The sequence below is a fragment of the Drosophila elegans genome, unplaced genomic scaffold (assembly GCF_018152505.1).
Source record: "Drosophila elegans isolate 14027-0461.03 unplaced genomic scaffold, ASM1815250v1 contig_468, whole genome shotgun sequence".
Lineage (NCBI taxonomy): Eukaryota > Metazoa > Arthropoda > Insecta > Diptera > Drosophilidae > Drosophila > Drosophila elegans.
Window position 1 is genome coordinate 1702402 of NW_024545855.1, and position 26120 is coordinate 1728521.

The 26120-nt window shown below is 40.1% G+C and overlaps 2 protein-coding genes across 8 annotated transcripts; one reads left to right on the forward strand and one right to left on the reverse strand.

Moving 5' to 3' along the window:
• The first annotated feature begins 314 nt into the window (after positions 1-314).
• Positions 315-6823, forward strand: LOC108143969 (protein NASP homolog). The gene is made up of 5 exons (XM_017268572.2): positions 315-451; positions 4790-5127; positions 5215-5840; positions 5899-6176; positions 6236-6823. The coding sequence occupies exons 2-5, from the start codon at positions 4811-4813 to the stop codon at positions 6515-6517; spliced, it is 1503 nt and encodes a 500-aa protein (XP_017124061.1). The 5' UTR covers positions 315-451; positions 4790-4810; the 3' UTR covers positions 6518-6823.
• Positions 2643-25850, reverse strand: LOC108143968. 7 transcript variants are annotated; one of them, XM_041708967.1, is made up of 4 exons: positions 7720-7950; positions 6885-7124; positions 3332-3469; positions 2643-3273 (listed from the first exon to the last, which is right to left on the reverse strand). In XM_041708967.1, exons 1-4 carry the CDS (start codon positions 7925-7927, stop codon positions 2993-2995), a joined length of 867 nt encoding a protein of 288 aa, XP_041564901.1. In that variant the 5' UTR covers positions 7928-7950; the 3' UTR covers positions 2643-2992. The 7 variants fall into 7 exon arrangements, with proteins under 7 accessions (XP_041564901.1, XP_017124058.2, XP_017124059.2 ...); XM_017268569.2 differs by lacking the exons at positions 2643-3273; positions 3332-3469 and adding exons at positions 25057-25478; positions 25781-25850 and having other exon boundaries at positions 6819-7124; positions 7720-9579; XM_017268570.2 differs by lacking the exons at positions 2643-3273; positions 3332-3469 and adding exons at positions 25381-25478; positions 25736-25844 and having other exon boundaries at positions 6819-7124; positions 7720-9579.
• Between the last annotated feature and the right edge of the window lie 270 nt (positions 25851-26120).

Below are 26120 nucleotides of genomic sequence, written 5' to 3' on the forward strand. Positions count from 1 at the left end.
AAAATGTGGAACTTAACAAATACCTAGAATGGAACCTAAGATTAAATTGGAATTAACGAAAGAGCTTTATTTGACAATACTGTCTCATTAGGTACCAAAATTTTTTTATGCATGTGTCTTTCTACTTATATAGGTAATGTGTTTTTGTGGAGCTGAATTAAATTAATAAACAGTGTGAACACTCTATCATTGGCTATTGCCCAGCTCAATAAAGTTGGCAGGCCATGTTTAGTAAATTTTGTGGTATATTTTGGCGAACATAACGGCAAATTCAAGCGCCAGCAGTGCGGTCACATTGTCGAATTTCTTCAGCATTTCGCGGGATCTGTAACTTTTATAGGCGAATAGTTGCATTTTCGCGGTTTTACAGTAAATAAAGTGTTATTTTAAACGATAATCAATTGGTTTTCTGCCCCTTGCTTTGAAAGCAATATTTAAAATCGAGAAACAAGTAAGTTTAAGCACAATTTTTACAGTTAAATGCCGATGCAGGCACACACTCACACAAACGCAGCCAAAACAGCGACACGCGAATTTGCGAATTTCTTTTTGGCCCGTTCTGTTTTGTTGTTTCCCTTGCTGCCATGTTTTTTGCGCTAAACATTAATTAATTGTCGCAATTTCTGTTTCGCTATAAATATGCGAAACGTGCTGTGGTTATTTGCGCTACCTAAATGGCCAATTGCGCTTTTGTGCCGGTGTTGGTGAAGTATTGGTGTCGGTGACCATGTCTGTCTGTGTATGTGTGTTTGTTGGCGCGGGCGATTGGCGGGCAATCACACACACATGCATATTGTTTTTTGCAAAGCGTTTATGCGACATTCGTTTTGATCGTGTTTTTAATAGTTTTTGCCTGTAACAACAAATGATTACTTGCTATGTAAATTTTAAAAAACTTGCCTGTTATCCTTAAACTTTTGTAACATAAGATGATTTGTCCTGACTAAGTAGAGTTTATACTCAGAAATATCAATAATTCCCCGCTTTTCGCGAATTGTGCCTTCGCGTAAACGCGTAAAAGAGCGAAACAGACACAACGCACATACAGGTGAATGAACCTTTTTGCTTGTTTTGTAATCGCAATTTGTTGCTGGGCCACCGAGTTGAGTGTGAATTTTGTAATTGTTTAGAGCGCGGGAAAACCAAGTACACACATGTTGTTTTTCCTCGGCATTTTCTTATTAGCAGCTGTGTGTTCCTCAGCTTATTTCTTGATCCTCGTTTTCTTATTCTCAGGGCCTTTTATTTCTCCTGCAAAAGCTCGCGTAAGTGTCGCGTTTTCTCGCCAATTTTTTTGGCGAGTTCATTTGCATGTTTGCTTAATTTGTTTTCACAGCAGCTCCGCAAATGTTAATGAACCTTCCCGGCTGACAATAATTCGCAATACAATTTTTACAGAATTTAAAGCTACATGAAATTTCATAAATGTATGCCCATCGGTTATTAATAGACTCCATTGCGATTTACACAAAAGAATTTAAACTGTATCTGGATATGCACAGGAATGACATTGTAATGTCAAAAGAAGTATTATTATAATAAGTAACATACGCCGAAAGTTGTTTATTATCTATTAAGACTTACCTGATGGCCGTATAAGGATATAAACACGTTGAGTAAACTTTTTAAAAGAAATTTTTTTTGTATTTAAATAAATTGTTCATGTTTTTGTTGTTTTTTGTTTTGTTTTGTTTTAAGGCAAAGCGTTTGCATAAAAATACATTTTTATACTTCTAGCATATTGTTTGGTTTGTGGTGGCCTCTATACAAGTACAATACGTTTTGTAAACCATTTGTTCTAAAGCACTAAATGATCTCATTACATTATGTTCGTATTTAAACGGTACCCATGGAGCTCCAGAAGTTCTCGTAAGGTTGTACAATTCATTATGCCGTTGTGACAAGCCCTAAAATTCTACTAAACCAACTGGAGGGATGGCTTTGAATCGGGGAAACTAAGCGTAAGCTGGAGGCATCTCACGTTGCAATCCCCTCCAAGCAAGCTTTTCTATAAACATTCCAAGCAGTTGTTACTTTATTTTCTACCTGAATTTTCGGACATCTGTATGCCTCCATTTCTCCGGTTAGTTTGTCTAATTTCAAGCAACTGTCACACCCAAAAAACTATTTTTGGGCTGGATTAACGCTACGCAAGCGAACTGTTACTAGAAGCACTTTAAAGCCAAAGCCTTTTGTTGGAATTATGATTCCCATTTCGCTCGTCTAGTGTAAATAAATGTCTCACATTTTACATGTTACATGCTCATGTAGCTAGGATTAGTGGGGTGTTTAGAGTCGTGTAGAAATAGGGTCAAATCGAATGTATACAAAAAGGTTTAATTGTAAATATAGAGTGTAAATTGAATTTACAATTGGGTTAAGTTAAGATAAGTTAAGTACATCGTACAATAAGAATAAGTTCAAGTTTGAGTTGTATAATTTGTGTGTGTGTATATATAAAGAACAAGGCAATTGAGTTTTTAGTTTGGTACATTTCCAACATAGCTAACTAATATGAAGAGTAAGAGTAAGAGTACATAAGAGTAAGGGGTTGCATTTCCAAAGGTCTTCAGTTTGTAATGTAAAGTCTTTAAACCTTTAAAATTCTCAAATTCTTGAAGATAAATCAATTAAATAAGCTGAAATAAGTTTGTGTGTATTGTAAACATTAATGTGGTCCTCTAAATTATTATTATTACATTACAAAACTTGTGCCTTCGGAAGCTTTTACCAAATAAGTTGAGTAAGGTTGTAGATCCAGTTAGTTTGAAAGTGAATTCAGAGCAGGGCTGGGCGTTGCCTACAGGATGTACTTGCCCTTGCCCCGGTGCTCCGCTTGCCGCGTCGACGAGACCGCCGCCAGGAGGAAACTGGAGCTGCCGCCACTACTGGTGCCGCCGTGGGAGTGGGTGCTCCCATAGCTGCCGTAGCTCTCGCAGCTGCCCAGGCTTCCGTAGCTGGCTCCATAGACGCCGAGCGGCAAGGCGTTTAGCTAAATCATGAGCGCCGAGAAGGGGTTGTACCGCATGATCTTGGAGAGCAGGATCCACAGAACGGAAGTGATGGCGCACAGCACCACTCCGCCCCATCCCAGATCAAGGCTCCAAGAGGTCAGGAAGATGCGTGCCCCCAGTAGCGGCTTGGCCATGATGGCCACTCCTCCTGGTCGCGCCACAATTCCATCCACGGTTCCATCGTAGTCACTGTCCAGCATTGGACGTCCCTGCTGCCGCTTGAAGTGGATGATCATCAGCGTGAAGAGGGCGAAAAGAGCTGTATAAAAAGGCAATTAAACCTCAGGGATCTAAAAATAGGTTAAATACAGACTTACCCGCCAGTAGATACATCACCCCTGTGATCAGTATGGCGCTGATTTGGCGCTGGCAAACGCCAAAGGCTCCCACAAGAGCAGCACTGCCCAGAATGATGAGGCAGACCAATGAGCAGGATATGGAGAGATTTTGCATTCCTATGGGAAATCACTGATTAACGTTTAATTTTGTTTAGGAATAGGTTTGGATTAAGAACTGTAAAAACGCTTATGACAGGGGCTATTTTACAGAGTGGTGTAGGGTGAGGAAAGGATGGCGAGCGTAAGCTTAGTTCAGATGTGTAATGATCAATGGAAGTCTTATTGACGAAATGTAATACATTTCATAAAATGTTGAATTGGAACTGCATCCTTTTAGCCAGCTTAAAGAGGTCTTCCCACTGTAGGTTTCCCCGCATAGGTACCATTTAAATCGTACGCTGTGCAGCCGCCCGTAAATTCATTGCGGCCCAGCTCAGCACTCCAATTTCCGCTCACAATCCGGGCAACTATTAAACCAATTACCCAATAGCGCCACAGCAATTAAATCCCATGTGGGTGCATGTGTTCTGTTCCACAGGAACACCATTAAAAGTACAGCAAAATGCCCGAGTGGCAATTGCGATTTTTAGAACGCAGGCAGGAAATGGAGAAAGGAGAAGCCAGCCACACGGTGACCCATATTGGAAGCCCCCAAAGCCGATCTCCCGTCCGCCGGCTTTTAGTTTACTGCCATGAGCAAGCAACTCTCGACACGAACATGTTTCATCTTCGGGGACATGAAAACTGCATGGGGAGCAGTGGACCATTATTGACAATATAGAAAACTGGAGGCAGCAAGCTCGGTTTGCTGCTGTGGTAATTACTTTATATAGACGCTACAAGGACAATCCGTGTTCCTGTCCCTGCTTCTGGCCATTGTTGGTGTCTGGCTTTTGCTTTTGTTTTTTGTTTTATCTACTGTGCTCCTCCGGGGATTTGTGGGCGCCCACATCTTTGAGCTGCTGCAAATGGGATTTGCGGTAATGACTTGTGAAATGTGCGACAGCTTGGAGCTAAAATTTTAAGCCAAGTGAAATGAATCGAGGTGAATCAGGTGGCTGTGGGTGGAGCTCAAAGCTGGTGGTGGTGCTGGTGCGCATAAATAGAATTAAGAAGAGTTTCTATAAAAAAAATTAACATTCGTGGTCTTCTACATACATCGAAAGTGACGTCTAGGGCTCAACCTACGGTGGAGATTGGGTTGTGGAATGAGGGGATGATAGTCAGGTATATAAACTGAAGATACGTAGGGAAGTGAAGAATAAATAATAGAAAGCTTGATCTAGTTGTGACCACTACAAAGTCGAAATTGGTGCGTAACAAGGATTTCTGTAAGCTGATAAATTGTATTACTAACATATATCAAATATAGATTAAGATCTGTATTAAGTACTCTCTGTCTAAAATTCATTCTCAATCCTAAATTTTCTCCCACAGATCTCCCTTTGATCACTAAATATGTCTGCTGAAGCCGAAGCAATGGTCACAACGGCCGCCGCCGATGTGTCATCACCCAGCAAGACAGTGGCCGTGGAGCCCGTGGCCGCTGATACAACGCCGGACAATGCTCCGGCGGTGTCCACCGAAGGAACCGGCAAGGCCGAGCAGGAACGTGCCGAGAAAATACTCAAGGGCAAGGAGCTGTTCAGCCAGGGATCGCGCAACTTCCTGGTGAAGAGTTACGACGAGGCTGCCGACGAACTCAGCCAGGTGTGCCAACTGTACGAGGAGGTCTACGGGGAGCTGGCCGACGAGCTGGGACAGCCCCTGCTGCTGTGAGTATGACGTTTTTATAAAAAACTTCTTTAACAATCAGTATATCTAATATTGAAACTTGTCTAATCTTTAATTTAAATTTTTAGCTATGCCAAGGCGCTGATTGCAATGGCCCTGGATGAGAACAAAGTGATCGACGTGCCTGATGAGGCCGCCGACGATGATGACGAGGATGTGGACGACGACGAAGATGAAGCCCCAGAAGATGGAGAGGCCAAGAAGGAGGACCTTAAGGAGGACAAAAAGGAGGAGAAGAAAGAGTCCAAGGAGGCCGCAAATGGAGCGAGCAGCACAAATGGCAAGGATTTGGACAGCATCAAGGAGACATCCGATGAGGCCGATTCCACCGGTGAAGCCGAAGCTCAGACCGATGAAAAGACCGCCAAGAAGGCGCCCACTGGCGTTGATGAGGTCAGCAGTAGCAATGGCGGCGGAGGAGCTGCCGTCAACGATGACGAACGTCCGAGCACATCGAATGGTGAAGTCACAGCTAGTTGCTCGAACGGAGTGGGTGCCGCCGGTGAGGAGGAGCCAGAAGAGGAGGAGGGAGTTAGCGGAAGTCTGCAGTTGGCCTGGGAGATCCTCGAGGCGGCGGCCCAGATCTTTACGCGCCAGGGCCTCAGTGGTCTCCCATATTTGGCCGAAGTTCAGACGGAGCTGGCCAACATTGAGTTTGAGAACGGCATACTCGAGGCGGCACGCGAGGATTACGGTGAGTTGGCTGCCAATGCTTGCTTCACAGTATCACTTATGGTTATCTTATCTCACAGAGAAAGCCTTGAAAATCCATGGAGAGCTGCCCACCAAGAACCGACGTGCTCTGGCCGAGTTGCACTATAAGATTGGGCTGACCTATCTGATGCAGCAACTCAACAAGGAGGGGGCGACAGCCCTGCGACACTCGAGCACCTTGATTGAGGAGGAAATTGCCGAGATCAAGGGCAAGGACGAGCCCAGCGAGAAGGACAAGAGCAACATGCTGGATCTGGAGGAGACCAAACAGGAGATTGTGGCCAAGATACAGGAGATAGAAGAGATGCAGGCTCAGGTGGGTCAGGGACAACTTACTAATCATGATTGAATGTACTCATTCTGATTAACTTTTAGACCATTGCCGAGGTGCGAGCTGCCCTGGACAGCTACATCAAGCCAATGAGCAGTGGCGATGCAGCTGCCGCTTCCTCCTCGTCTTCGTCGTCCGCCAATGGTGCCGCCAGCTGTTCGTCGTCATCCTCCAAGGGCGCTGCGGCGGCCTCCTCCTCGTCGACCATCAGCAGCAGCTCGGCCAAGCCCACAGACATCACACATCTGATCAAGCGCAAGAAGCCCGAGGATCCCAGCTCGGAGGCCGAAGCTCTCTGCTCGCCGGCCAAAAGGACCGCCGTCTAGGGCGGACATTCCAGTTGCCCAATGGCACCAGACCCACTCACAACCACAACCAACACACACACACATCAGCTACTTAAAACCACACCCACACGCATTCAACACCATTCAACTGTCCTATATTCCTCGATCCTATTTATGCTATTTGTTTGCTGTTTTCTACCAAAACTCTCTGTAAGTCTGTAAGTTTACAATCACAATTAGTGCTAAGTGCGTACATAAAATAATGTTTTGTATTAAACGAAAAAAACGAAGAAGTAAGGCAAAAAGTGTAAACAATAAATACGGGAGATTTCCCCAAGAAAGTTAGATCGGAAGGTGGATCTGGAGTGGAACTGGATTCACAGTCGGGCTGCCCCCGGATACGTACTCAGATGCGGCTGCAGAGTGACCTGTGACTCACTGTGCTGCCAGTCGTTGCGCTGCTCCTCTCCGCGGGCATTCTCCATGGATCCGGCCAGGTAGTTGACACACGGCGGTGCACCGCGCGGGAACTTGGGATTGCGACGCAGCTCCTGCAGCTGCTGAATGGGCAGGTCGATGCACAGCGTCCAAATGCCACCATGCATGGGCACCAAGAACACGGAGTCGCGCCGGAAGCGATGATCGGCTGCGTTGGGTATATGCAAATTGATATGTTGAATATATACATTAAGGGGTTACTCAGTTAAAAAAGCGGAAATTCTTTTTTTTTTAACGAAAATTACCACAATGTTTTAAACCCTCAGTATATTATCTAAACCTACATTATTAAATACATTATGATATTTGTATTATTAAGACAAATTGTTAAACAAAATCTTTTCTTAGTCTGATTTTTTTTATAACAAAACGGAACGATAGATTTAATTTAATAGCACAATAAACAAGTCTTTAATCAAAGGATTTACATAAATCATTTTTGACAAAATCAACATTTGTTTTTGTGGTTATAAAAAATAATAGTTTATTATCAAATACCACATTTTTTTGTAATGAAAAAGCGTCTCAATTTCCAAAGTGTATTTTTAAAAAAAAATTTTTTTTTTTTTTTGTAAAATTATTTTTGTCAATTTTAAGTTTAAACACTAAATGATTATATCTTTGTCAATTGTTGTAGGATCGACTTGAAATTTAAAGGACGTTTAATTAGAAAGATATACTTGAAAAATATGCAAACACAAATGTTTTAAACTTTCAAATTTTTTTCCAATCTAATGACTTACCCCTTTTGTCCGGCTTGAGCATGGCCACCTGGTCGTCGAGCAGCCACTCCAGGTGCAGACCCGACCGGTTCGAGTAGCGATCGAGGCTGTTGCGGTCCCACGTCACGTGCTCCCAGTGGTCGGTCATGATGGCGGCGCACAGCATGGCCGTGGCGCTGGTGGTCATCAGCAGGGTGACAAACAGGAAGAGCACCGGGGGCGGACCCATGCAGCAGCTGGAGCAGCAGGCGCTGGCCGCTCCGCCGCCGCCTATGCCCATGCCCATGCCCAGTCCCTCCATCTGGGAGCCCAGGGAGGTGGGTGAACCGCTACCACTGCCGCGACGCTGGATGACCTTGGCGCAGCTGTTCTGGCGCAGCAGGATGCTGTTGCTCCGCCTCAGACTCTCGACGGCGGCCGCCGCCGCAGCTGTGGTCGTGGGATTATCGAACTGCAGGGATCCTCCGACCACCGAGGAGGGGTGCTCGTAAATGCTGTTGTGCCGGCTGGGCGCGAAGTAGTAGCACGTGGTCTGGCGGTTCTCGACGCCCGAACTGGAGGCTACTGGCTCGCCGCCCTGGAGCTCCTCATTGCTGCTGGAGTAGACGATGGACTGCTTGAACTGGTTGGAGTAGCAGTTCTGCTTGAAGTTCTGCTGATGCTGATGCTGCTGCTGCTGCTGCTGTTGCACGTACAAGGCCTCGTAGTCGCAGTGATGAGGATTGCGATAGATGACCGGCCAGGAGCGCGTGGTCTTCGAGTTGTGGCTGTAGCGATGTGCTGCTGCTGCTGCTGCTGCTGCTGGTGCTGCTGATGCTATGGAATTGGGTTCCTCCACCAGCGGAGTGAGCTCATTGGGCGGTTCCGCCGGCTCAGGCAACTTGCTGTGCTGGTCCTGCTGCACGGAATGCTCCAGATCCGGATCCTCCTGCTGGATGGTGGTGGCCAGCTGGCGCTGGAGCACGTTTTTGGCTGTGCCACTGCCGCTGGCCAAGCTGAAATCCTCCTCCTCGACCAGAGTGGCCCCGCCTGGCGTGGAGAAAAGGCTGTTAGACGTGGACGACGTCGGCGGCGACGGTTGCGAGCGACTGCGTAGCAGGGCAAAGTGCTTGGGCTGCGGCTGTGCCTGTGGCTGGGGCTGAATGGCGCCGGATGTTGGCGACGTGATGCTCACTTCCGGTACACAGCGGGCGGTCACCTTGTACCGGCTGCCGCTGCCAACGGCGACGCCGACATTGACCCCGACGCCAACGCCGACGCCGACGCCGACGTTGCCCTTGGAGCGCATCAGTCATAAGTCGCTCGCGTCCCGCTTCTTGATCTTGTTCAGGCTCATGTGGTTCGTGGTGGTGGCGGTGGCGATGGTGGATTGTTGGATGTTTGCGGTTTCGGATGGATGTTGTATATTTATTGCTCTGGTTGCTGATGTTGCTGATGTTGCAGATGTTGCAGATGTTGTAGATGTTGCTGTTGTGTTATTGTGTGCCACGCCTAAGAGTCTACGTTGCAAAATATTACTTTGCTTGGGTGCCTCGACAAAAAATGTAAATATTACATAAATGTTGTACGTTTTTTTTAGTTTTATATATATATTTATAATATCTACTAGCAGCGGTTGTTGTTGTTCTTGCTCTTGCTGTAACTCTGTTCTGTTTTATTGTTGTTGCTTGCTTTTGTTGTTTTTGTTGTTGTTGCTGTTGTTTATATTGTTGTTGTAGTATTAGTTTTTTACTGTAGTTGTTTTTAGCTGTTGCATCGACAACGCTTGTTCAGTTTATATTTTGCATACCAATTTACATTTATGTTTGTCTTGTTTTGGGTTTTGAATTTGACTTTTGATTTTTCTTTTGTTCAGTTACTACGTTTTTGCTTAGCTTGAAGCTATAAAAAGAAAGAAAGTAGAAGAAAACAAATGTACAACATGAGTTTAAAGGAGAATCGATAGAAAGAGTCGAGAACAAAGACGGTATAGAAAGGAGTGTTCTACAAAACGGTGCGATGATAACAAACACTAAAACATCTAATGTGCAAAAGCAGCACTCTAGTGCAACTGATCCACAGGATGCAGCAAACTTTAATGACTATAATGTTTTACAGTGCGGTACAAGGCATTCACAGCCCATCCTTATAGATGGCTTTACAAATTTTCTCATATTATCTTAAATAAGTTAATAAAAGAATTTCCATCTGCAATCGCACTTGATTATCGTAAATTACTTTTCTAAGCACTTTTAAGCAAACACAGAGAACTGAAATTGAAATTATATATTAATTTTACATACAGATTAAAGTATTGCAAATTATGCGCAGCTCTGGAAAGTACCAGCGAATTTGCGCCTGATAAACCCAAATTGCATTTAAAATTCCAAATAGACCTCCCCCCAAACGGGTTTAATCTAATCCAAGTTCATAGTTGGCAACTCCTGGTGCCAAATATTCAGCTGAATTTGAATTGGCGTGGTGTACGAAATGGCCGAAGGATTCAATTGTGCGCGGTGCGACCTGAATCCGGCCACATACTCGTAGCCGGCGAACGGAAGAACAGTACGGCGGAAGAGTACGGAATGGCTGTTGCATATTACATGAGGATGGGCCAGAGCCCGGCGGATTTCCGGTGGCCCGACTACCGACGGTCAGTCCCGTGGTTCGCCACCCACAATACGTATACGCCCAGTGGTTCGCTACCCACATTCCGTATCCGCCCCGTGGCAAATTCAATTTGCTCCTTGTGCCCGACCACCCATCCAAAGTACCAAAGTGCAGCAGGTGTAATGTTAGATAGAGGTTAGCAACACCGCCACTCATATGCGGATGTTTATGCGGCCCCAGGCCAACCGCATTTTCACCCAGTTTCCCTTTTTGGCCACATCTGGCCTAGCTTTCCTTCTGACTCTTTTGTGGTCAGCATTTGGTATTGTCCATCTTTGCTTTGCTAATTTTAATTCAACATTTTCATTTGCTTTGTGCAAGAGAATTGTAACAATTTAGGCCAGGTAAGGTCAGTGGAAATTGCTCTCTGAATTTAATTAAACTGATGTTAAACATTGCTCTTAAAGCAATTATTTGCACACATTTACAGCGTTTAGGTGCATTCTGGTTACACATGGATAAGCATTTATAATTCTATGACCATTTAGCATTTAAATTTTAATGAGATTAATTTAAAATAAATTTAAATTGATATGTTTAAGGGCATTAAATTAAGCCTTTCATTAAACAGGCAATTAGTTTGATTTCTTGTTAGTATAATTATCAATATTGATTACCTTTAACTAATTAATTAATATTAATTAAATAAAAACCTAAGTCTAAATTATTTATATTTTTAAACAACAATTTAATAAGAAATAAGAGTGAACAATAAATTACAACTGATATATGATTACATTAAGCAAATATAATTACATTAAGCAAATGTTATAAACAAATAATATATAAACTTTAATTTGGATCAATAAACTTCATGTTATAAATCAAAAATGAAAACAATATAATTTGTTTTTATACAAGGCTTTTTCCTTTATTGTTTGGTTACACAAATCAAATTAATAAATAAGCCAAAGAAAATTAATTTAAGAAATATAATAGTTGGTTTAAGAACTCACTTCGCCTTAAACATTTTTTTCTTCATATGTGTGAACTTGTGCTATATGTTTCTAACGTTTTAAGCAACGCCTTCACGCCACACACTTTGAGAGAAGGCAAAAGTCATTTGCAAGTCATCCCAGATCACCTTGCCTGATTTTAGTCGCCAGGCACGTGCTTCCACTGTCATTCCAGCTCACATTTGCTCTAGTTTGTTTAATTTTTAATGCAAACGAAAGGAGAGACAGCCGACGCTGTTGCAGGCCCTCGTTAGCATAATTGATCGGCAGACACACACGTGCCTCCTGATGTCAGTCTGGTCAGTGGGTCACAGCCACAGCCGTAGCATCTGGAATTAATTAACACGCATGATGACCCTGGTGAGCCGGATTCGGGGTGAGGAATCTGTTTTGGCAGAGCAGGCACAGAAATAATTTGATTCGCCATGAGATGGCCACTTGACAGTCGGTTCAGCACTTCCCTTCGCAGTCAGTCGACTGAAAACTGGCCACACGGGGAAAAAACGATTCAATTTAGCTGACTGAACGAATTCATTTTGCATACTTCGTGGCAAGCCAAAGGATTTTTTTTGAAAATAAAATGATTCTTGCTTGATTCTTATTATACCCTTGCAGAGGGTATTATAATTTCAGTCAGAAGTTTGCAACGCAGTGAAGGAGACGTTTCCGACCCTATAAAGTATATATATTCTTGATCAGCATCACTAGTAGAGTCGATCTAGCCATGTCCGTCTGTCCGTCCGTCTGTCCGTCTGTCCGTCCGTCTGTCCGTCTGTCCGTCTGTCCGTCCGTTTATATGCAAACTAGTCTCTCAGTTTTAAAGCTATCTGCATGAAACTTTTCCAAAAGTTGTCCTTCTATTGCAGGTAGTATATAAGTCGGAACGAGCCGGATCGGACGACTATAGCATATAGCTCCCATAGGAACAATCGGAAAAATAAATGAAAAAAAATTATAACTTTGCTGTTTTTTAATTTTTTGTTTAGTTCTTCGACATATAATAATGGTTAAGTATTTCCGATTTACGGTTTAAATTTCATTAAAATCGGTCGACTATAGCATATAGCTCCCATAGGAACAATCGGAAAAATAATTGAAAAAAAATTATAACTTTGCTGTTTTTTATTTTTTTGTTTTGTTCTTCGACATAAAGCAATGGTTAAATATTTCAGAGTTATGGTTAAAATTTCATCAAAATCGGACGACTATAGCATATAGCTCCCATAGGAACAATCGGAAAAATAATTGAAAAAAAATTATAACTTTGCTGCTTTTTATTTTTTTGTTTAGTTCTTCGACATATAGCAATGGTTAAATATTTCAGAATTATGATTAAAATTTCATCAAAATCGGACGACTATAGCATATAGCTCCCATAGGAACAATCGGAAAAATAATTGAAAAAAATTATAACTTTGCTGTTTTTTAATTTGTTTTTTAGTTCTTCGACATATAGCAATGGTTAAATATTTCAGAATTATGGTTTAAATTTCATCAAAATCGGACGACTATATCATATAGCTCCTATACAAATAATGAAAATATATAAAAGAACAATCAAATAATTAAGCTGCAAATCTTCATAGCTTCAATGTTTTTAAACATATACGCAAGTAAATCATAATTTTAATGTTTTCAAAAATATTTAATTCTTGCGATAGCTGCAAGGGTATATGAACTTCGGCTTGCCGAAGTTTGCTTTCTTTCTTGTTTTTTGTTTTTTTTAGTGATTTATCGTAAAACGATGAATTCAATTGAACACGACTAGAAAAAATAAACTATATTTAAGATTAAAATAACTTATAATGGCGTTGATTTATAGCCATAATATTCAAATTAATTTATCGTAACAATCTTTTAGAAACCCCATTGAATTTCATTTAACACCTCATTTTTCTGCACACCTAAGAAAATATATTCAATTCCTAAAGTTTGTCTTTTTATTTACTACCTACGGAAATATTCAATTCCTTAATGTAATATATTTTTTAAAAACCACTGTACAATTTTTTCTTATAAGGAAATACCACTAAGCTCTTGGATGGTTTTTCTCTCTGTGTAGTGTCCCCAATGCCGCACACTTATGCAATACAATTGGCAGCCGGCACGTTCCACACGCACACATCCATCACTGATGCAACGCTGTGTGTACGTGAGTGCTTTACAAAAGTTGGCGAAAAGTGCAGCGGCCAAATAAGGATACTTGAAGCGAAGAAAGGATGCTGGAATATATATGTGTGTGTGTGTGTGTGTGAGTGTGTGTATGGAGTTCGCCACAAAAGCGGGATATAGTTTCTAGAGTCGCTATAGTTGCGGGGCAAACTAAGGCGCTGTTTACACTTCCAACGACTAAAAGACGAGCAAGAAGTCTTCAAGTAGAAGCGATGGAAAACTTTTGCAAATGTTTGCCCAGTCGAAAGTTTTTCATAAAACGGGTATTGGCTTTAATGTTCGCATGGCAGAGCTCGTTTGGCGAACAGCCAAGTCACGATTAAGATGCTGGGACCTCAGTCTTAGGACTTGATTAAAAAAAATTTAAAAATGGCATATTTATAAAAATAAAGATAACTAAACTAGATAAATAAACTAACTAGGTAACTTGGACCAACAATTTGCATACTGTTGCGTTTTTTTGTCCTTAGAACTTATTTCAAATATTTTAAAATATATATTTATTAAGGAGTTTTCTTTAAAAGATTCTTTTAAATCCGTCTGCATTGCTTGGATAACTAGTTAACTTACTAAAATATATTATATTATTTATTATCAAACTTTATTCACAAAGAATTTCATTACCAAAGTTGTTTCGTGCGAACAATAGCATTTGTTGTAAACTTGTTTTAAAAGGTAGATACATACATGGGCATTGGGAATTTATAGCTGTCCGAAGACATATAAACTTTAACCGATATTTCTCGGGGGAACCACAAACACTGTCACTTTAGCTGACCAACCACAAATGTTCTTCCCGTATCTGCAACTTTTGCACCACTTTTCCGAGCAACAATTGGCGTGGGAATGGAAATGTCTTTATATTTTATGCAGGCAATTAAAAGCAACACTCGATTGTGTATACCAACCATATAAACGTATGCGGCAGCTTAAAGTCTGAATTGTTATTGTTGTTGCCCGGGCAACGTTTCGCGGTCGCCTTGGCAATCAACTACATCGGACTCGGACTGGGGGTAAAAACAGCTGGAGGAACTCCGACGAACGGAGTGCTCCGCCCCATAGGGGTGACCATAAATTACCAGTCCGAGCAGACAGTGGCTCCTGGCCAAACAACTGCTGTTCCTCCTTCGGTAGCTCCCTTGTTGTACAAATGACGCAATGCAAATGAAAAATAATGCGCGAACATTTGGCCACAGACGGAGTCGCAACTGGAGCGAAGGAGGACCAAGGATTTTGTGAGAAGAGATGCCAAATTGCTCGCAGAGTTGTAAGATTCAACATACTTTCAACGTAAAAGCTTTTGATATCAACATTTCTTGATGAAAAATATATAGCACAGAAAAGTTATGGACCTGAAATTTAAGGTTTTCGGTCACTTTTCTGCTAAGTCATTTTTCGGAAATTAAGAAAAGCGTTACATAAACCAAGGTTTAAACGCAGATTCTTAGAGACTTAAGCCACAAGACTTTAAATATATACCACTTAAGAACTGCAGGATTTTTGTCACTTTCCAGCAAAGCCATTTTTCCCAAACTATGAAAGGGGTAACATCATAAAAATTACGAAAAATCGATCGGAAACTACAAACCAAGACTTAAACGCAGATTTTTAGAGACTTAAGCCACAAGACTTTTAAGACAAACCAATTTACAATCGGACGTCTGTAAGAAAAGTTTTGGGTTAAGAACTACAGGATTTTGGTCAATATTCAGCAAAGCCATTTTTCCCAAATTATGAAAGGGGTAACATCATAAAAATTACGAAAAATCGATCGGAAACTACAAACCAAGATTTAAACGCAGATTTTTAGAGACTTAAGCCACAAGACTTTTAAGACATACCAATTTACAATCGGACGTCTGTAAGAAAAGTTATGGGTTAAGAACTACAGGATTTTGGTCAATTTTCAGCAAAGCCATTTTTCGGAAATTAAGAAAGGGGTTACATCATCAAAATATCAAAAAATCGACTTGAATTAACAAACCAAGGTTTAAACGCAGATTTTCTAAGACTAACGCCACAATACTTTAAAGATATGCAATTTGAAAATCGGATGTCTGTAAAAAAAGTTATAGATTTAAAACTGCAGGTTTTTGGTCATTTTTCTGCAGAACCATTTTTCTGATGTTTTGAATGGAATACATCATAAAAATCTATTACAGATTTCAGAGACTCAAGCCATAAGACCTTTAAATTATGCTACTTGAAGATCGGATGTCTATAAAGCATGATTTACATTACATGATTTGTTAACCTGCCAGTGAATTAATAACAAAGCAGCCTTGCAATAAATTCTCTGATATAGAGCCAACCTCGACTAGAAAAGCGTTGCCTGCTTTTTCGGCCGTCGAATGAAAAAGTTTTTGTTTACTTTCTTTGCCAGCGGCTCCTTGCACTCTTTCCGGAGAGTGGAATAATCCGTAGCCCCACAGAAGTTTCTTGGCTTCTGGCAACGAGTGAACGAGTGCAGGCAACTTATTTATTTAGAATTTCTGGCCGAGGCTGCTGTTCCAACACGTTCCTTGGCCAAAAGTTGCCCCAACTAATTAAAACTAATCTTATGCAATTTCTTGCTAATTATGCACATAAATCGCACCACGGAGATCGCAGCATCTGTAGTTCGAAGGCGAAAAGTGCCAAAATAGCGTTAAATTAAATACGAGTGGGGGGAATCCCCAGGGGAAAAGTTAGTGTCCTTAAAACTTGAGCTTCTAAATTGATTGTCTGATGTGGTGATGACTGGGTATTGAAATAATTGAAAACGTTTATAGACTATGCTACCCAGAAAAATATTTGTCATTAAAACTTAATTGTCACAATATTCTCTTTCAAATTTGAAAGAGGTACCTATTGTGTAAAATTTTTCTTAGATTCGCACCACTACTTAATCAATAAACTATATTTAAGGTTTTGGAATTTTAATTAAATTTAAGAGTCAAGTAGTCCCTTCCCATTCGAATAATGAGAATTCCCATCACAATTCATTGCACTTAAGGCCGAAAGCATTTATATAATAGCAGGGACAAACCAGCACTCAAATATCCTTAATCCTGGCATTGTCATTAATTCATTCCTTGCCGCACAGACATATATAGTACAATATATATAAGTATAGTATAGTTGAGGCCATTACCAGTTGGTGTGCGTTTGCCGCCATCGGTTCGTGTGCAAAGGGGCTCAAGTGACTCAGAAACCCAACTCTTCCGCTAAATTAATGGGCTGCCAGAACGGAGAGAAACTAGATAACAGCAGTTCATTTTGCTAAATGCCAACATGCAGCAAAAACGCAAATGCGCACACACATGCTCCCCCAATTAATATGAATTTCATGCATGGCCCCATAAACAGAGTCGGGATCTGCCAAAGGTCAGCATTTAATTTATTCGCGTGGTTGCCGAGGTTAAAATGTTGCGGGAGCATATGAAATCTCTCACTAATTGCAGCCAGCATTATTATTATTGCTTTATATGTATAGTATGCATGTGTATGTCAGTGGGCTGCATTAGTTGTGGCTATTGCAATTCCCAATTTACTCTGGCCTAGTTTTTCTGGCCGAGATTTGGCCAATTGCCCGTAGCTCTTTAGCTCCACTTTCGCTGGCATTGTGTGTGCGGCCAACGCGGCGTATACGCGATTCGGAGAATAAATGCATTCAAGGGCGCAGCCTGCCGGCAATCTGACACTTTTCCTCCCCTGGTTATTTATAACTTTTTCGGGGCGCCTGCTAGATTACATTTTTCCGGCGATTTTTCACTGACTGTCTGGTGGGGCTGGCAACCTCAAGGCCAAAGTCGTAAAGTTTGCCAAACTTTGCTTAACGAGAACATTTTTATGAGCGGCAAAAAATGCATAAATTGAATTCATATTGCTCGCCCTGCCGCAAGTCGTATTTTCCTCTCCAGCTCTCGGAATGATAACCAACCTAAGCTGATAAGGAGCTCAAGACCCGGCGACAACTCCAAACTCATTACAGTTCAAGGCAGTTCGGGCAGGTCAAGGTATGAACCCTCATTCGAATGCCAACTTTTTCTCCCTTCTTTATTCTTGGCACAACTTTTGCCGGGAAATAGTTTTGTCAATATGCTGGTAAAAGGGGGGAGGGTGTGTGTGTGCATGTGATGATGTCAAAGGCTTCTGCTATTCGGGTCAATCTAAAAAATTTATGGGGCAATCGTCAAGACATGCCAAGACAGCCTGGCAGCGGCACCATCATGTCAGCACCCACACTCATCCATAAAAAAAACTTAGAAGGAGTGGGCGTGGCTTTGTGACCTGCCCCTGGGGATTTTCTCCACGTTTTTGTGGCTATCACCTACTTGCCAGTGATGCCAGCAAACTATTTCAATGCTGAATTAAACTGGAAAATTTAAAATGAATAGAAATATTGATTTACAATGCCAAGTTTTTTTTGTATTGAAAAAACTATTGTTAAAATGTTTTAAGGTATTTCCTCAAATTATTACCTTCTTTATTATTATTTATTAGCAGTGATGTGTTTTTATTTCATTATATATTACTTTAATATTCTATTTATTGTTGTTTAATTATTGTACTGTACTTGTTACAACATTTCTTAAAGTTTATTTTCCATAGAAAAATAATAGAATTTGCATCATTCTTAAACATATCAAATAAAAAACATTTTTGGTTGTAAAGAATAAATCAAATGATCTGCAAACTGTCATCTCTACTTGCCGCTTTACTTTTTTTTACCCTGGACGGGATTAGATGGTGGCCAACTGCTTTGCTTGCACTCCGCAGCAAGTTTTCCGCTCAAGGCCAAGACGCTCGAAAATGTCAAATTGATTATAAATATTTCAGCCGGCAAATGATGCAGCAAAAATTTTGTTTTTCCCGGCTTGAGTTTTCCTCATTTTCATCGTAAGAAAATCGATGGCAGCAAGCAATTTCGCAGTTGACTTAGGACCTTAATCCCATGAAATATGAATTGTCCTACGACCCCGACCACGACAACAGTCTGGCCGACACACCCACTTCTTCCAAGTACTTTTATACTTATAAGTATCTGGTTGGCCGCTTAGCATTTTTAGTTTACTTTCCTAAAGACTTTCCCTTTCCAACAACTACTATTTGACATTTATGGCACAGTGTTTGTTGAACAAATGATAATAACAAAAACGAAAATTATAAGAAATTTACATTCATAAACAAATAAGTTTCCTTAAATATTAATTTACGTTTTACAGCTAAAGGTCAAAATCTTAATTTTAACTTCTGAAATCGATAAGATATAACACATTTTTGGGGTTCATTGTGTTAACAGTAAAAGATTATTATATAAGTTTTGAGTTCCATAATGAACACACAATGTCAAAAATCAAAACCACAACATAAATTCAAAGCGACATACAGCAATGAAGTTCAGCGTATAACATCGCTCATACGCCATGTTGCCCTCTTTATCCTAATTGCATTTGACTTGAGTTACTTTGCTCCCTTTTTTTGTCGTCACAACTTTCTATGAATATGAAAATGTGAGTGTACGTGTCCTACATGAATACGAATGGCTTACCATGTTTATTGAACGAGTGTAAACGCATTAATATTCATATTTCCCTGTTATGATACAAAAGCGAAAGTGTCCTTTTGCCCTACATGTGTGTATCCCCATAAAAATATATGTAAGCGTTCTTCATTTCGTATTCCAAACATTCTTTTTTTACAGCAAATTTAACAATTTTCCATTCTAACCCATTCTTATGACAAATGTAGCAGATTTATATATAAGATTACCGATTCAAATCCATTTATCCGGGTTGTTGTTATGAGTTTCTATTTTGTGTTGCCAATGTAATTGTCTAAAGTGGGCAACTTTATGTGCTGCTTTAACCATTTGTTCGAAAGATTTTATGCAAGCCATAAGCCATAGTTTGAAAGCAGTTGTTTATGTATAAGCCATTAGGTTGCTCTTAATGAAATTTTCTGGGAAGAAAATACTTTGTAATCGCTAAATATCGATCTGTTTACAAACTGCAAGTTCCTTTCTAACTTTCGCATGTCCGATGTCCGTAAAACGAGTCAAAGTTGCAATTGAAAGTTTTCCGCTTGCCGCCGAGACAACAATTAATCGGGTTCATGGGCTGAATAAATTTGCATTATTTCTCAACTTGTTGAGGCGCCAGTCATAACGTCAAGTCATGTTCTGGCAGCTTACACTGACATTTGTATGCACTCGAATGCATTTCGAAAATTGCGAAATTTCCCACCCAAAAAGAGGCAGGTCCAGCAGATGGTTTGTCCTCATGCGTGTGTCATTTCAGTGTTTTTATTTTCGTAAGTTTTGGTTTTCCATTCATCGTTTTGCACCAAATCAGCGAAATGTTTGCATGTCCCAGGGGTCTATATATCCCCTATAAAGACTGTTCACGAGAGTGTGCGTGAGGACTGCATTGACGTCAACCTTTAATTATTTAATAGCCAGGAGTTGTGGTTCCCCATTTAAAACAAATCGATGGAACTGTCCATATGAAAGAACTTTATTGAAAAACCAAATGGGGTTTTGAGCTTTTTTTGTGCTCAATTTGTGCAGTTTTTAGCTTATTTCCCAGCGGATTCAGATGCGTACTAATGACGAATTTTTTGTTGCATGTTTGAAGTTTTAAAGTAGACCATAAAATATAAATTGAGTAGATCTTTTAATGAGATATGTCATTTATGCTTTTGCAGCGATTTTAACGCACTGCAATTTAATTTAAATTCATTAAACTTTATTTTTGTTTTTATGACAGCATTTTAGCTAAATATATGAATACTAAGAGATTAAATGGATTATGTCATCACTTTGACTTTTGCTGAAATTCTTGGCCATTATAAATATCCATTAACCTCTGTTGGAAACAATTTAATTTAAATACAGCACCATTTGCAACAATTAGCTCATTCCGCACGAAAGTCAAACGAAATTTAATTAAATATTTAAGCCATTGGCGTGGCAATTGTGCTTATTTGGCCGTCAGCGGGGCGTATACGCACTGAATATATATGCGCTGCTATTTTTTATATTTGGCTATGTTGCATTATTCAATATGTTCGGATCGCAGGCGGAAAATGGTGCAAAGAGCGTGAAACACAAACTCGAGACAATCAATTGGCAGGCAGGCAGTATAGTATTTTCAATCAATTTCCAAAGCACTTGTAGCATTTAAGATAACCAACTGGCCAATTGTGCGAGTGTTTGTTTTTGTTTGTCCCCAAGTGGGTGTGAGTATTTGTGTGCGAGTGGCCGTGTGTTTGTGTTTACGAGTCGAAAGTCAAATCAGGCCATTTATCAAGTCCTGGGAGCCCTTAGTGGGCCAATATAGTATTGCCACGCAGGTCAGGAGCTTGAGTTTGTGCTCATTTTTCAAGAGCGCTGGCAAACAGAAAGTTTCCGTCTGCTATCCACCAACAAATATATATATTTTATATATATCATATATTTAATTTCCAGCACTTGTTTTTCCAATTTTCCAAATGCGCATTTCAATTGAGCTTTGCCCGAAAGTTTCCTTTCGGCTAAAATAACAAAAAAACATTTACACAAAAATACAAAAAGAAAAATAGCGGTTCAATGTTTTGCGGGAAAGAAAAGAAAAGTTTTCTTTGCGTTCTGGATTCCAAGGAAAAATGGCCCAAATGGGTATTGCGGTAATAAAGTATGCTAGTAATGAGTTGAGTTAGATTAAAAAGTTTTTAGCTAAATCTTTGACTTTAATACGCGGCTTGTTTCTCACACATAAAATACGTTATAAAATATTTTAAAAGTTTGAAATGTATTTTCCATACATATAATTTTATATGTCAAATATTTGGACGTCTTCATATTGACCTTATTGTTAAACATTTTGAATGTCTTAATGAAATTCCTTGGGCAAATTAAATTTAATAAGGCCACACCCATGACGCTAAATGGCCATAATTTGATATGGAAAATTATCATTCGTGTATATACGTATATATTAACGTCTTTATCTTCGGCTGTTCTTGGTCCTTCGCTTTCTGCTTCTTGCCGGAATTATTAATGCCACTTTGCTAACTTTGCATAATGAAAAGTTCAACATTGTTATTATCATCAGCGAGTGCTTTCAAATTAAGGCTAAAAATGTCGCATGTCTTGCCAAATTTTTAATACGTATACATTCCAAGAACGTGTAGAAAAAGTAGCCTTTAAAAAGTCAGGGAAGAACGGCCATTTTTTGTTGACTTGGCCATGGCCTAAGTCACCACCCACCGAAAAAGCCCCCGCTGACAGCAATTTCTGGCCATGTTTTCGGCTCTTTGTTACTGTCTTACTGCTTTCATGTCATCTAACAACGTTGTGCAATAAATCAAAAGTTGCCAGCATGAAACGATTGCTTATGCTGCCTATAGTTTGGATACCAAACATACACTTAGCCACATTTAAAGCGAGTGATTTGTGGCTAATTTATTTATAGCGCCCATATAATGCCAGGCAACACTTTGCCGAACAAAGTGAACTTATGACAGTGAACAATAAACGCCATCAGCAAAGGAAAACACACTATAACTATAAAATATTGTGACGTGGCACTCGACTATGTGGAATGGAGCTCAAGGCCAGCGAGTCAAACAATGGCTGACAAAGGAGGCCGAGACCGTCAACAAATAGTGCCAGTCCACTCCACTCTGAGTTCTCTGTTCTCGGATATGGCGCCACAATGTGGGCCTCACACTTTCCCTCCCTAGCCATTGCCAAAGGCAATGTGTGAGTATCTCTACAAACATTCTCTGCTCTTATCCCCACAGGTCTTCATCTTGGAGACCCACACACAATGCACAACGTTGCAGCTGCACGGAGGCAAAATGTTTGAAAAAAAGTTAGCAAACACAAAAAACAGTGCCAAGTTCAGAACAAATTACCAGAAATTTAATAAAGCTTATAAACTTGATAAAAAACTATTGGTAAGATGTCTTGGCAGAATATTCTTTAAAAAACTATCCGTTTATTTATATATTTTAGGATGAAAAATAATAAGATTAGGACTAATGCCTCAATGTAAGTTAAGTTAATAAGTTAAAACAGTTTTAGTAGCATAATAAATGAACATTATTCATAGTAAGTTTGGTCTAGAAAACCAAAAAGAATGAAATGGAGGTAGAGGTCCGCCAATTTTCGATTTTGAACAATAAATTTTCGCCAGTGTGGAGTATCAAAAACATTCTTGTTCGTGGCTGGATGTCTAAGATGGCTGGCTGGTTGCATTCAAGCCATAGCATTCTGAGGAAAAAACACACAAGGCCGGGCCAGAGCAACTCCCCTGACATAATGGTCACATGTCAAACGCTTCGATTTTTTCCCTTTTCCATGGAAAACATACCGGCAGAAAGGAGAAAGGAGGCGATGAGCCATCCTCGCCAGATTGACATTGCTTGTTCCCTGAATAAATCGATGTGCAGGTGTGATTGGATTGCATTGTAGTCCTTGCACCTGCTCGGAATTCCCCGCGGTCGTGCGATTTGCTGATGTTCAATGTGGACATGTTGTGATTCGCAATCAAAGTTATCACAATGCGATGACACGGACTTACCTTCCGGCAATCGTAAAGCAACATTTACTGGGTACCGTTCAAATGATTGTATGCCTCGGTTAATATTTGAATGCATATATAGCTCGGAGTGCACGTTTCACTTTAATTCAGCTCATGTGTCATCCGAGCTCGAAATATGTCGCAAACTATGCAAATTAACACGCTTGTCAAGGATTGCACTCAGATGTTTGAGATACGCTTCAAAGACTATATCTCTAATTAATTCTAAGCCAAGGAACAGGATAAAAGGTAGCTTACGCTTTGATAACTCTTTGCTGGATTTTCTGTGGTTCTAATTTTGTTATAATTGGGTGACAATCTCATGTCATTATCCAAACCAAAATCTATGTGCATTCATTAGTGAAATTAGTTTTCGTTTAATTTTGTAGTCTTAACAAAGCATTAGTGAAATGACGGTAGTAAAAGTATTGAATTAAATTATAGATATTTTTAAATTACTTATAGTCTCAGAATAGTATTTACAACGTTTTTGTTTTAAGAAAAGACATTTGGTAGAAATTTTTTAAATCATGGACGTCAAAACTTAAGAACTTTGATTTTTCATTATCTCCAAAAAGAACATATATAATTTATTTGGGTAATTAAAAAAATTAATATAAGGCTTAATATATAGCTTTTTCATAATAAATGTATTACATTTAATGAAATACATTTGAGCACATGCTTTGCCATGTCTTGTAAGTAATATACAAATTTTATGAAAATTTTCCATTACATTTTGAGGGCATTGACCACATCGGTGTGAGCTCACTCCGCTGCTTTCCTTGTTCTATTAAGAGCTTGTCGCTCGGCTGGTGGAAAATGCATGCATCTAACGCGTTTGCTTAGCTGATTGCGGTCCTTGTGCCCCGTGGCGTGGAAAGGAGCAGGATCTGGTGGGCGACACCACGCGTACCCATATCTCTTGGCCACACGCACGGCGAAAAAGTCCGGAGGACAGACGACATGGCACAACAAAAAGCGAATTATATTTTCATATTAAACGACGTATGAGTAATCCCTCGCTCGAGGGGGAGAAGGACATGCAGGACATGGAAATGCCATCGTGAGAGGTCCTCCGCCCCCACCACGTATTTCTTATTTATTTATAGAGTTCTCTAGAGTCGAGCGCTAATGTTGCTTCCATCGCTCCCATCGCTTGCAGATTGACAGGAAGCGGAAAAGGCCAAATCGAAATCGAGATGTTGGGGATATCGGGGTAAATGCGAGCGGAAATTGTTTAAATAATCATGCTTACAAATAGCATTCAATTAAAAAAGTACTTATGGAAGTTCTTAGAAAGTAGCATTCAAATGCAATTTAGATCAAATTACATTTCGCAGCTAAGCTTGGATATCAAACGTAAATATTATTCACTGTCTATAAATTAACTTTAATTTTCTTTAAATACTTATAAAATAAAATAAAAACTTACTTAAAGATGGAAATGTCTTTATTGTTAGAGTTTCATTTGAAGTTTATGTAATCAAATTAAATTCTTAACTTTGGATTCTAAGACGCAATTTTATATTCAAAATTATTTGATAGCTTAAAGCATTTCAAGTCAACCATATTTTATTAGTCATATATTCCACTAAAGTTTTAATTAAATTCATTTCAATCAAATGCAATGCAGCACTTAAAAAAGAGATTCATATAAATTTCAGTCCTGGTTGAACTTGAATGACAAAAAATAAATTAAATTAATTTTTGGCTAACAGAAAATTAAATAAATATTATAAAAAGACAACTAAAATTCAATTAAATAACATGCACTTAAATTCAGCATGCCTCAATTAAGCTCGAGTGTCGATAACTGTATTTGAGTGGTGGACATGAACTGGATTTTGAAAGGATATGTAGGGATATGCACGAAGGTGTGACATTATTTTTTTTGTGAGTAGGCGGCACACAGACAATGCAAGGCACTTAGTTAAAGGAGAGTGTGTATTATTTAAACTTTAATTGGGTACTTATGCGGCAATGCGGAATGCGGAATGTGGAGGTGGATGGGGATGTGAGAGGACACTTACGTAAAACGGCACAAGGACTTGCTACCTGCAGCTAATTAGCCCAGGCGGACAAAAGCAATGCACGATGTTTGGACAGTCGATGATTCAGGATTCAGGACTCAGGATTCTGATTCTGATTCTGATTGGCATGCATTCTGGCTCACAGACACCGATGCAAACACAAACACAGGCACAGAGACAGAGACAGGCACGAATACAGGCGACATAATGGTGTGCGTGTTTGTGTGCGGACTCAAGCACACAAGCACAAATGGCGGTTCGCGTAGACAAACATGACGTAAACCCAAAAAAGTATGCTACAAACTTGGTTCGCCTTTCGCTTACGATTTCGACTCTTAATATCTCTGTTCATTGATCTTGTTTTTTTTTTATTAACTTTTCAGAATATATTTATTTTTGATTATGATTTCGCTGGGATTTCTCTGCAATGGAAACATCAAAGAACAAACATTTTAATTGGCGTCAAACGTTTGTACGAGGGCGTAACTCCGACTCGGCGGCGACATCAAGGACATTCAGCCAAGTCAACACTAACAACACTAACACTAAAGTGTGTCACATAAAATAAGGAAATAATGGTTCAATCATGATTAAATGGTAGTAATAAAATTCACGGTATTACACAACACTGCTTATTTGCCTTTCGACTTGGCTAAAATCAAGCGAAAATAGCACTAACACTTTCTAGCATTGGCTGTAATATTGAGGCATTTGTTGTTGGTACCACTTTGAGCGCTCTGCACTCGCCCAGTGTCCTTTTGATCCGAACTCGCGACTATAACGCTCGAAAGCCGAGGACGGACTAAAGGAACTCCGCCAACGGACTCGCCGTTCGAGCCCCCTTTCGTTTCGGTTTCGTTCGGCTCTTCGAGTGAGTTTTATTTTCAGGTTCAGATTCGGATTCGTATTCGTGTGTTTGAGTGGAACTCAGTATTTACATGACTGACTTTATGGCTGAATTGTTGCTTTGCCTTTCTGTCGTTTGCCGCTTGCATTTTTTTTCGCGCTTGCTGGGTTTTCCGCTTACTTTCTTTATCCTTTTTGGATTTTCAGTTTTTGTGCGA

Bases quoted from the DNA above. Each gene is read 5' to 3' on its own strand.
- LOC108143969 (XM_017268572.2), top strand. From the start codon at position 4,811: ATGTCTGCTGAAGCCGAAGCAATGGTCACAACGGCCGCCGCCGATGTG. The intron at 5,841-5,898 runs GTGAGTTGGCTG...CTTATCTCACAG, and splicing joins GGCGGCACGCGAGGATTACG to AGAAAGCCTTGAAAATCCAT. The intron at 6,177-6,235 runs GTGGGTCAGGGA...ATTAACTTTTAG, and splicing joins TAGAAGAGATGCAGGCTCAG to ACCATTGCCGAGGTGCGAGC.
- LOC108143968 (XM_017268569.2), bottom strand. From the start codon at position 8,986: ATGCGCTCCAAGGGCAACGTCGGCGTCGGCGTCGGCGTTGGCGTCGGG. The intron at 7,125-7,719 runs GTAAGTCATTAG...TACCCAACGCAG, and splicing joins GCTCAAGCCGGACAAAAGGG to CCGATCATCGCTTCCGGCGC.